Source organism: Mustela nivalis (assembly GCF_964662115.1).
Source record: "Mustela nivalis genome assembly, chromosome: 1".
NCBI classification, from domain to species: domain Eukaryota; kingdom Metazoa; phylum Chordata; class Mammalia; order Carnivora; family Mustelidae; genus Mustela; species Mustela nivalis.
The window spans coordinates 165,485,209-165,496,978 of record NC_139020.1 but is presented as its reverse complement, the minus strand read 5'-3'; the positions used below and the strand labels follow the sequence as shown (position 1 = coordinate 165,496,978).

The 11,770-nt window shown below is 50.0% G+C and overlaps 1 protein-coding gene across 11 annotated transcripts in view; it reads right to left on the bottom strand.

Annotated features, from left to right (window-relative positions):
- Positions 1-4,072: 4,072 nt before the first annotated feature.
- The window catches only part of ATP2B2 (ATPase plasma membrane Ca2+ transporting 2), a 365,301-nt gene continuing 357,603 nt past the window's right edge, over positions 4,073-11,770 (bottom strand). For 8 of the 11 annotated variants that reach the window (XM_082682460.1, XM_082682467.1, XM_082682468.1 and 5 more), the window contains one exon: positions 4,073-7,300. In XM_082682460.1, the coding sequence (XP_082538586.1) occupies positions 6,989-7,300 (312 nt within the window). In that variant the 3' untranslated portion in view covers positions 4,073-6,988. Of the gene's footprint in view, positions 7,301-10,126; positions 10,182-11,770 lie in introns of all 11 variants that reach the window. The other 3 variants (XM_082682462.1, XM_082682469.1, XM_082682461.1) reach the window with 3 other exon arrangements.

The following is an 11,770-nucleotide window of genomic DNA, read 5'->3' as shown; positions in this document are numbered from 1 at the left end:
AGCGCCCCGCCCTCCCGGGGCGGTGCCCCAGCCCTCCCGATGCCCCTCCCCTTCTGTGCGCCGTACACGTGAGACCAAAGGGGCGGGGCTCTCGTTTCCGCGGCAACACTGATCCTGGGCCTCGCCCATCTTCTGTCCGGACCAGCCCTTCCTTTTTGCTGAGATCTATACATGGAAGGAAGGATTCATAGCTATAGCTTCACCCGCCTCCCTGCGGTTCTGGGTGCGACCGGCCTTAGGATGAGCATTGTCGGATGAGTAATTTTTGGGGTAGTGGGTAGACTGACTGGATCTACTGCTTCCTTGTTGTTAGTCCCTCCTCAGCACCCAAAGCAGGAACTAGGGGCAGAGAAGGCCAGGGAATGCCAGCTACCAGAGGCTAAGCCCTCTCACTCTGCCCTTTCCAAGCCGTGGAAACCAATGTCTTCAAACTGCCCTTTCCCCACAGTCCTGGGGTCCTGTGAGGTAGAAACCCCAGATAGGGTGGGATCTTAGTAGACTCCTGCAACTAGAACGGAGACCCCAAACCCCAGTGACCTCAGCCCCTAGGTCCCCGGCTTCCCGCAAGTACATGGAGAATGCTGTGCTGCTGGGTGGGGCCTGGGAGCTCCCCTCAGCCATACATGCATGGTCTGGCAGACCTAGACCCCTCCTGGTGTTAAGGAGTTCAGGGATCTAGGGTGGAGCCTAGGCTCTCCATGAGTAAGTCACAATCACTCAGTTTCTCGGACGGAAGATCCCTAGCTGGAGATGGTCACTGCTGAAGAGAAGATGTTAAGGTTCAGAGAGTGTGATAGACCTAGGCCATCAAGGAGCTTAGGAGAGGGAGTAAGGGTGTGGGTTCTTATAGAGTTAAGGGCTGGGTCTCCAGACAACAGCCCACTCTTCCAGCCCCACCCCAGCTTTCAAAATTATTCCTCTCAGAATGGAGAAATATTGGAGAAATATTGCAAGGATGGAGGGGGGGGGGAGCAGCACTTAAGGTGGAGCTGGGGACAAAGTGGATGGGGCTCTTGGGTCTCCTGTTCTTCAAGGGACAAGCCCTGGCCTTCCATCTCTAGCTGCACCATTGATTCTCTGGTGCATCTGAACCTTGCTTTTCTCTGAGCCTTGCTTTTCTCAAGTGGAAAACAGAGACAGAAACATTTAAGGCATAATGCAAATATAATGCATGGGGCATAGTTGTTATTCAAGGAATTCCCTGGTATAGGCACTGACATTGGAGAATTGGGGATTTGGGACAAGCAATGCAACTATATCTTATTCATTAAGCTACTTACTAGTCAGACTGAAAGGCACTGTAATATAGAGGTTTCAGGGGCCAATTCTGGCATCAAGACTGCTAGGAGCACTATTTTATCTTATCCTTTCTAGCTGGGCCTACTCTTCTTCTCTCTGAGCCGCTATTTCCTCTTCTGTTAAGTGGAAATTAAAATACCTACGCTGAAGGATCATTGATGTTGGGAGTAATTTGACCCTGGGAGGTGAAATTGTTTAGAACTTGGATGGGCCTCTACGGTGCTTGATCTGAAGATCAGTTTTCCCTGACAAGGGCTGGTCTTTAGTAGTGTGTGTGTGTGTGTGTGTGTGTGTGTGTGTAAGTGCACATGTGCAACCCTCAACATTTGAGCCAACATTGAGATCATCTCTTGGTCTGGCCACATTCTTGTTTTCTGCCGATGCTCAGCAGAGGTTTGCAAAGTTCAAATTCTTGGGGCACCAGGCTCCCTCTGCTTCCCCTCTCCCCAGTGAGGGGTGCCACCCACATCTTTTGTCCCATCACCTCCCTGCATTTGATCCTAGACCCCAAATCAGGCCATTCTTAACTTTCCTCAGTATGTGCCCATACCTCCCAGACCCTCTGTCTCCAAATTTCTTTCTTCTTCTAAGACCTCTTCCCCCAAAGTCTTGCTCATTGGGACTGTCCACTGTTGCTCATGGAAGGTTAATGACTTAATGGCAGGTTAAACTTGCTCCTTAAATGGTGGAAGTTTGAAAAGCGTGATGTGGTGGAAGGAGAGAGACCGCCCACCGAGTTGTGCACCCTTGGACAAAGTGACTTTCCCTCCCAGGGACTCCATTTCCCCCCCGAGTCCAAATCCACGGAGGGCGGGGACCCCAGCTGTCCTGCGGAAAAAGGCCTTGTGATGTGTACCGTGTCTGCGTTTCCACGTGTGCATTTATTGTTATTGCTCAGGATAGTGTTGAAAAGGCAGACAAATCCCATTAATTACAAAGAGCACAAGCCAGAGATACAGAGAAATAAAGAGTGTACAATAAGAGCACAGTCACTTCCCAGCCCCGATTGTCCCAGAGCCCCCCAGAGCCCGGGCAGCTTGTGGAAGCTGGAGCGGCACCATTTCCTCGCTACTCTGTTATAAAATATGTGCACACAAGAGTTAGCAAAGTGTGGCGACCCCCAAGAGGAAAGGTCCGGAGGGAGAGCACCACAGGCATTACAAAACAGACTTAGGGGGCTGAGAAGGTCCCGGGGCAGCCTCAAAGGTCTTGTTTTTGGTGGAGGGGGTGATTGCTGATGCCCAGGGCCTGGGATCCCCTTCCCTCTACTTGGTTGAGTAGGATCTCTATATCACAATCAGGAGAGCTTGCCTTGGAACTTGGAAAAGACCTGGGGGTTTTCTGCTATTGTTTGATAGGACTTGGCTTTGGAAGACCCAAAGCCTTCAAGAAACGCACCCCAACCATCTTCTAATGGGATTTCAGACACTATGGAGAGAGTTTAGGTTGGAAGGCATGTCACGGTACACCCAGCTGACAGCCTCCCTTAAGTGGAGCATGAATGCGTAGGGGGGTCTGGGTGGTGTGAAGGTCCAGGAAAGAAATTGCTGCATCCCAAAGGACCTATCACACAACCACCGAAAAAGCTTTGAATAAAGAACAAGAAGTGACCCCTCCCACCCCTGGCAAAAAAAAAAAAAAGTTCAGGAAAGGGAGATGGGAATAAACGTTTCTTCATGAGGAGAGTTGGAAATAAAAGCAGCTGGGCCATGAATTCTAGTAGTTCCAGGTGTGGAAGAGAGCCCTCTTCCTCCTCTGGCCTGGGGCAGATGCAGGGTCCACCCCTAGGACAATCAAGGTGGGTGACTTTGGGTCCCAAACTGAGGTTGGGGTGGGGGGCTTGGTGGCCTCTTCTGGTGACACCCTGACTTAGGATACAGGTGAGATGGTGGGAGGAACATATGACTTTCCCCCAAATTTAGGATGCTCTTTTTGCTTCTCCTCACGGGACACTCTATCTAGTGACCCTGAGTGAACAGTATTTACCATGGCAGGAAGGCAGGCCTTTGCACATCGAATGGCAGGGCCCTTGGGTGGGGGAAGTGCTCGGGATGGAAGACTTGGCAATATTTGAAAGCTTACTTAAAAGAATAGCTGTGAGACAATGCCCAGGACATTTTGTTGAAAAAGAAAAAAAAAAAACTTATCCTTCTGCATGGTAAAACATTATCTGAAGCAACAGTAATTAGAGCTGTATGGCTGGTGCCCGATGAGCCACGCAGATAAGGGAACAGAAAAGAGATTCCAGAAATAGACCCAAATCTATACACGTTATCAGTATGTGGTACAGGTGGCATTTCAGCATGGTTGGGAAAAGAGCAGCTATTCAATAAGTAGGCTACCCAGGCTGAGACCGGTCCAGAATCCTTGGCCCAGTACCGTCATTAACATTGGTCTGGTCTCAAAAGTGGGACACCCTCTCTCTCGTCTACTCTGTGTTCTGGTGGGGATAAGGGGCAAGGGGCCATGGTGAGGGGTTGGTGGGAGCAGTGGAGGCTGCTTCAGAGTTAGGCAAAGCTCTGGCCCGAGTCGCAGGGAGGAAACATTTCCTCCCTGCCCACCTCCAAAGGTGGGTGGTTCTCCAGCCCCAGGGGTCACTAAATGGGCTCCCTGCTCTTCTCTCATCTGTTGAGGGGAGACAAACTTGCTGAGCTTAGACCTAAGAAGAAATTGGCTATCTTCTCCTGGAGCCCTTGTCCAGAGGACAGAGAAGCAGCTAAGTGGATGGTGCAGTCCCAAACTGGAAAAAAAATTGTACATTACAGAGTATATATTTACTGTGTTCTGTTTGATGTTAGTTTTTTGCCTTTTTTTTTTTTTTTTTTAACCACAGACATTTCAGAACCACACTGCGGGAGTAAGAAGAGTCAGCAATTGAAAGCATAACCATTGCATAGTATTAAATGAACAGAGACGGTGAGTTCTTTATTTACAATTATTGTCTAGATAAAAAAATTCATAAAAACAGATGAATGGTCATAAATTATTGACCCCCTAATGGGGTGAACTGCCAAACGTACCCCATGCTGCTAGATATAGGACGCAGAGTGCAAGCTTTATGTACTACAGTGAGTTTTGACAAACCAATCATTTCCTCTGTGTGTGTGCGTGTGTGTATGTGTGTGCATCCATCATCCCTGACAAGAAAAGACCAACACTGATGTCGGGTGTCCTCGGTCACTTCCACGGCTCCCTGTTCCCCAAGCTAGGCTTCGCTCAGAGAAAGCCCTCCTGTCTTCCCAGTGTCCCTGCTCCAAACGAACAGGGAGCATGGGGGGCAAGTGCGGCTTTCCTGCTATCGGGGAATGAGGTCATGGACACAGGATTGGAACCAAGAAGAAGGTGGGGTGATGGAAAACCTTGAGAAAGGAAACTACAAAAAAACACCATGTTCCAAAGCTGCTCCAGGTTTTGTCACATGTGGAGGTCTTCACTTTCTCGGCAGGAGAACAGCAGGCTGGCTTTTGGCGGTGTTTGTATTGGAATCCAATAAGCACATCTGAGGGCTGGTCACCCCCTTGGGGATGCTGTTTTCTCTGCTGGGTACATTCAGAGAGATTCCCTCACGACGTTCAGGTGATGCTCTCACACACAGAAAGTCCTCCTTCCGGGATGGTTTTGCCAGGTGGGATGGGCTGACTTGGGATCCCAAAGCCTCAGGTTCCTTCAACAGCCACCTAGCCGTAGGCCCTCCCAGCTGACTATGGCTCTTTTCCCGAGTGGCTCTCATCTTGTTTGTGGAAGAATTCTCTGGGCCTGGAGAAGGGAAGGGCCGAGCTGACACAGAGCAACCGTGGGAAGGGGTCAGTATGAGGAATGAATTTCGCAAGCGAGGTGGAAAGTGTTTGGTTTTCCTCGAAGCATGGGACGTCATCGATCATGGTATTCAAAATGTCTTTTGCACTGTACAAGTTTATGGAAAAAGATCGTATGCTGAAAAGTCTCAAAGCAAACTTTGTATTAAATACAAAAGTTCTTTTATGAAAAAAGCTGATACCCACAAAGTGCTTAGCAGTTAAGAGGCTGACGTACAATTAAATAAGCTTTCATTAAGTGGGATTACTAGTGCTGTTATTGTCTTGGGGGAAAAATAACCACCTTTCCTCACCTGTGATACTGTAGGATTTCAGAATGGCTTTCTGTCTGGGAAAGCAAGACTTGCTGTCAAAAGGCTACAGTATATATTGCGACTACAGGAAGACAATTTGGTTTAAAAATCACACTGAATACATCTCAATATACACATCATAAGGTTCGTTCGGATCTAAATAGTGCAGAGAAAAAGGCTATTCTTCTTCAAAAATAAAAATAAAAGCAGCAAGCCATCATGATCCTCATCCAGTATGCCAACAGCTCATATGCTGCAATTTATAAGTAAATAAACCTCTAAATTACTTAAAAAAAAATCAACACAGTAGCATTTATAATATTGCAACACTACCTCAAACTTGTCCAGACAGTGCCAAAGAGAACCTCCTTTTGAAATGCTCTTAGTAAACTCAAGTGAGTTTCATCGAGAGAAAAGTCTTCCACCAGAGCTGGGTGGACCCTGTCATCCTCGGGCCGGGCCCGCCATTAGTGCTGCGAACCTAGGAAGCCTTCTCTCCTCCTCTCCCTGTGTCTACGGAGCACGGAGCACGGTGTTAACCCCCTTCCAGATGGAGACTCCTCTTCTGTCGCGTTTGGCTTCTGCCTGAGCCTCCCGTGGTAGTGACATGATTGAACGGAAACAGCAGGCAAAAATCAGAGCATGGCTATTGTAAAACATCGAGGTTGCAATCCAGGGAAGTGTCTGTTGGGCTGAGCTGTTTTCTATAGCATCTCAGCCGCCAGTGTTCTTAAACCATACAAATAGCCAAGGACGTTATCTACAGGATTGTAAACAAATTACATTCTTGTTTTAGGACATAAATAAGTTAAAATAGAGCAATTTAAGCGGAAACAAGGCAACATGCCGGCAAAAAAACTTTATATATCTGTGTGTGTGTGTGTGTGTGCGCGCGTATGTGTATATATATATATATACACACACATATATATATACACACATATCTATATGGACGTATACAGTCTTGGAAAAGTATACGTTGATATAGATACAAAGAAATGGATATAACCTCGTGAATGTCTATGAAGTTCTTCGGTTCCGTTGGTGCAAATTTACTAGGCGAGTTAAGCTTTGCAGTTTCAAAAAGTTGTTAAATTAACCTATACAACTGAGACCATGCTGCACAAGCATTTCAAAAACTCACAGACCAGTGGATTGGATAAATAGTCTCAGAAAAGAGTCTGTTTGCAGTTCCCGCCTAAGAAAACAAACAAATAACCCTCCCCGACCCCCCCAAAACCAAACAAGGGGAGGACTGGAAGTGTCCAGTACATTCATGCAGGGGACATGGTGGCCTGGCGGGTGCATGGCTGGTCCGTGTTTGGGTGGGAGCCGGGAAGGGCTGGTTCTCGGAAAATCGCTCACTTCCATAAGCCCCCCTCCCCGAGCAGATCCCACCCCTTGCCTCAAAGTGAAAAAGAGTTCAAACAGCATCGCAGCCAGAAAAAGGGTCTGTTGGGTGGAAATGTTGGTTTTCTCGCCAGTATTTGGTTTCCTGTTGTTGCTCGTTGCTGTTTGGGTGAGCTGGGTGCCTGGATGGATGGGCCCGGGGAGGGGGGTGGGTGGCAGCGGGGTCCTCAGCTAAAGCGACGTCTCCAGGCTGTGGATGGGGCTCCCTGGACTTGAAGAGGTAGCTGATTTGCTTGTGTCGGTCGTCAGGTTGATCCCGCTGTCGATGGCGCTGTTGTTCTTGTTGAGCGATGACGGCGGGCTCGAGTTCTGCTTGAGCGCGGCATCTTCTTCCAGGTCGGTGTCATCAATGAGGGGGATATGGGGTTGTGAATCTTCGATCCGGAATTCGGGGTGAGCCATGAAATTATGGATGGAGGTTCGAGACTCAGGCTTTTCTAGACCTTCATAGAGAGAGCTACGGAACGCCTTCACGACGCGAATCTGCAAGGGAAGCACAGGGGTGAGAAGCACTGTCCTGGAGTGAGGGGCAGCAGCCAAGCTGGGGGGGGGGGCTCGGAGGAGGGGTTATGGGGAGAGGTTAGGGCACAGCAGGCGGCTGGAATCCACAGTCGCTGGGTGTTATGAGCACGGGCAGGAGGGGGAAGAATGGGAGAGGGGGCTCAGGTTATATGCATCCATGAGGTTTTAAAAACTGCTTTGGTTTTGGTCAGAACTCCAATATTAGGACAGGAGGAATCAAGCCCCATCACAGAGATAGTGGGAAACAGTGGTTAGAGGAAGCATAGTCCACTCCGGCGGGCACCCAGACCTAGTGAGAGACTGAGCCTTGTTAACTTTAAAGCAGAAGTTCAACCATGCAGAAGGGGAGCGGGACCAGGTGGGAATAAAGGAGGAAGGAGGAGAAGCTCGTTTTAGAACATTAATCTTAAGAAAACCACACGCAGTTAAGAAACCATACAACATGGAACAGATAACATGTCACGAACAGAAGAGGAACGGAAAGGAGAGACAGTGGGATGAGCTCGGATGGGAGAAGACACACGAGGGCCAGAGAACAGGAACATCAAACCAAAGGCAGCAAAGCAAACCAAAGCCAACTCAGGGCTTTCTGGGGTGCAGAGCAGAGGCAGCCAGAAAGCACGGAGGAGCCGGCAGACTGATGACATTCAGGGGCGGGAGCATGCCACGGTGAGGGGTCGGGAACCACACGGCACACACAGACAGACACACAGCTACACTTGGAAGCCTGGACAATGTGAACGGAGGTCTTTGTACCCAACGTTTCTTTCCTTCATGCATTTGGGAGGTAAACACTCGAGTATAGACTCAAAGCCCTGGCCAGTCATTGGAGTTGACTTTGGGGGTCTCTTATTTCCTGAAGCATTTTATTTCTTTGTTTGTGCTTTGAAAACACAAACCCCCCCAAAGGAGGCCAGAATCAGATGGCCAAACCCAGCCCTGGGTGGGATTCTAAAGTCTGTGGACCCGAGGCACAAAAAAGTATATTCTTTCATTTTCTGTGTCTTAGTTGGAACCCATGGTTTTCTGAAGAGCAAAAGGAGGTTGGACATCAGGTCTTCCAGACTAGCGGAAAGAGCACTGGACTCATAGTCAGGGAGACCTGAGTCTGAGTCCTGGCTCTGCCACTTTTGATGCTTTAACCACGGGCAAGACACACTGCCTCACTGGTTGTCCTCTGCCCTGCCTCATGGAGTGCAGAGGAACAGGACCCTCATGTTGGAGAGACGGGTCCCTTTCTCCAGACTCCTGGGAGGGGGAAGCCATGCCGGTCATCAAGAGGCAGATGGGATTTGGGACAAAGTTATTTCCTCCTCTCTTCCTAGCCCCAACTCAGAGAGGAGGCGGTGGCGGGGGGGATACGAGGCAGCATCAGTGCCTCCAAGGAGCAGAGCCTCAGCCAAGTTGGCCATGGATTGGAGGGTGTGCTCACGGCCCTCCCTGTAGAGCAGTGGGAACCTCCACACCACAGGCCTGAGGCAGGGGTGGGGTGGTTGGGATGGGCGGGGCAGAGAACCAGTAGGGTTCTTGTGGGGATGCCCTTGTGGTACCAGGATCTGTGGACCTCTCAGCTAAACCCAGGGGTGTCTTGTTGGTGGGGCGCAGTGGGGAAAGCCCTGTCCATGGAAGTGAATTTTCTAGATGGCTGTGGCTGGTGGTTTTAAGTGTCCTGGCATGGGGTTTATTGTACTCTTTCCATGGGAAGTGTTTCTGCAGCACAGGAGTGCCTTTTGATTTAGTGTACACAGAGAAGAATTTAACTTTAAGTTGGTCAGTAATCCTTTTGGTCTTCTGGAAGACCCCAGAGTTTTGAGATATATATATATTTCTCTCTTTGTCAGCCATCATTACTCGTTCTGACTTTTCCTTGTTTGCTCAAAAGCACCTCTGTCCCTTTTCCCTCTTATGTGCTGTGGCATGGGGACTCCAGGGGACCCTGCTTGTTGGAATAATGCTTTAAATAAGAGGCATCAGGCGCCAAGTGAGAGCCAGCAGACTACCGTGATAGCCATTTGACTGCTCGGAGGTCTCGTTCTCCCTGGATTCCCTGTTCGTGGCTCTGTAGAGATGATTAAATATTCTTATCTCCTGAAGAGCAGGCCATTACACCCTTGATTAAGTGAAACCAACAAAAAAGGTGTCCTGGGCCTCATCTTTCTTATCTGTCAAATGGGAAGCATCGCCACTGTAACTGTCCAGCCTAGTGTCCAGTGTGTTCTGAGGCTGAATTGCAATAAGGTGGGAGGAGGAGGAGGGATGGTGGTGGGACCCTATCATGTGACTGAAAATGCAGAGGGGACGACACACAATGAGATGCAGGCCCCTTGCCCTCCCCCTGGCATGGAGACAACAGAAAGAATGAACTACTCTGGACAAGACTGTGGGGACAAGACTTTTCGGGACACCCCGCCACGGTCATCTCAAGTGTCCACTTCGGTTCTCTCCGCGGCTGAAATGAAAAAAATACGGGAAGAAAAAAAAGCTCTTCCGCCTCCCATCCCTGCCTACCCTAAAGTGAGATTTTGGGGCAGAAGCTGCACTTGGGTATGGGGGGATGAGAGAGGGGAAAGGACCCGGCCTGTGGGAGTTCCGACTTTGTGGTTTCATCAGCACAAAGGGAGCAGGAGACCCACGCCCCTCTTGGAGGGCTCTGAGGGAACGCGTCGGCCCTGGGCTGGGACAGGCTGGGACGGTTCGACATACTCGAATGTTTACCCGGCTTCAGGGAAGCCAAGAGTCTGGGATTGATTCACATTCATTTCAGGCTCAAGGTTAAAGACTCACAACCTCTTTTAATTTCACTCTCTCTTGCTGAACTCTGTCTCCAGGGTTCTCTAGCCCTCTAGGGAAACAAACACATGGAATATTCAGACAGTGGAGAGGTCTAGGCCCCACCCCAGAAGCAAGCCATTTTCTCGCCAACCCAAGATTGCACTAAGTTTGTTACCAAAACGCTAACGAGAGGCACAGCTTTCTTTTCTCTCCTTCTTCATCTCTCCCCTTAAGAGATGCGCACTCCTTGCCCTAGCAGTCCTTGGAATCAGGAGGGGAAAGGGGGCATGGCAGCCGGAGATGCCCCCTGGGTGGTAGTGGCCAGGAAGTGGCCGGTTCTGAGTTAGGAGTCTCTTGTGCTTGCTTGGCCGGGTTGGTTCAAAGGAGGAGGACCTTCGCTGACCAACACAGCCTGCTATGAACTTGCTAAATACAAAAGTGGTTTAGGAGGCGTTAGTTGCTTGAGGGATATAAGCAGGAGTGGCAGGGGGCTTGGCTTCGGGTTACAGAGCCTGAAGGTGCCCTTCTCCCCAGTCCCAGCCAGGCTGGCAGAGACTCCAGCAGAGAAACAGCTTTCTTGGCCTTCTAGAGCCCAGAGGATGGACCCCTTTCCATTTTGTGAGGCTGTAGGCATGGGCACTGGTTCTGGAATGGAAATTCAACCCCTGGAAGCTCCAAGGCTATAGGCTTGTCTGGATAGTGGTGTGGGATGGTAGGGAAAATGAGGCACCTCGGAGTCAGACCCCTTGCCACTCACTTGTGTGATCGTGGCCAAGTCCGTCCAGTCCTCTGAGCCTCAGGGCCTTTCTCAGTGAAATGGGAGTATTGGCAGAGCCTCCTTCCTGTTTCCCTGGTGAGGCATACGCGAAGTGAAGGATGGGGGAACTACTTTGGAAAATGTTGAGTGGGGCTCAAGTATAAAGCCTCAGGCGTGTGCCTTTAAGTTTTGGGGGTAAAAAACAAACTCACTTTTGCGTCAGTCAGAAGAAGAAAGCAAGAGTGTGGAGCAGAGTTTCCTCCCAAACATTCTGGATGCAAGTCTGACCTGCCTGTCACATCACCGCATGCACCTGTCCACCTGGGGCCCTCCACCTCACAGTGGTACCAGGGGAGGGATGGTTGGGGGCTCCTCACCCCAAGGTCATGGGTCAGAAGTCCGCCCCAAGCAGACAGTGTCCCACCACAGGCCTTAGTGGTCAACTCTTGGCAACCCAGGGGACGGTGGTCTAACTCCTTCTAGGGTATAAGATCCCAGGCATTTGGGTTCAGCATGCACAGGGCCACCCTCCTCTGCTGGAGAATCCCTAGGGAGAAGCCTCTGCCTGCTCAGAGGAGGTGGGAGGTAGCCCACCTCTCCAGCCCACCCAATCCAGAACCCCTTCTCTGACTCCCGACTACTGGTGTCACACCTCCTTGTGGGAAAAAAAGCCTTTGACTCCTGAAGAGACCCTGCCTGGTAACTAGAGGGCCTTCAGAATCCTTGGAGAACAGAGGAGATGCTGTTGTTATAGCAAATATTCAGGTGAGGGAGGAACTGGGAGTTTTTATTGAGAGTTCACACTGTGACCGTCTTGATCAAAATGTGTGTGTTGAAGCTATTTGGGGGGATTCCCCTTTGGAACCAGTACTCTTGGCTACGGGGATGGTCAGGCTCCCACA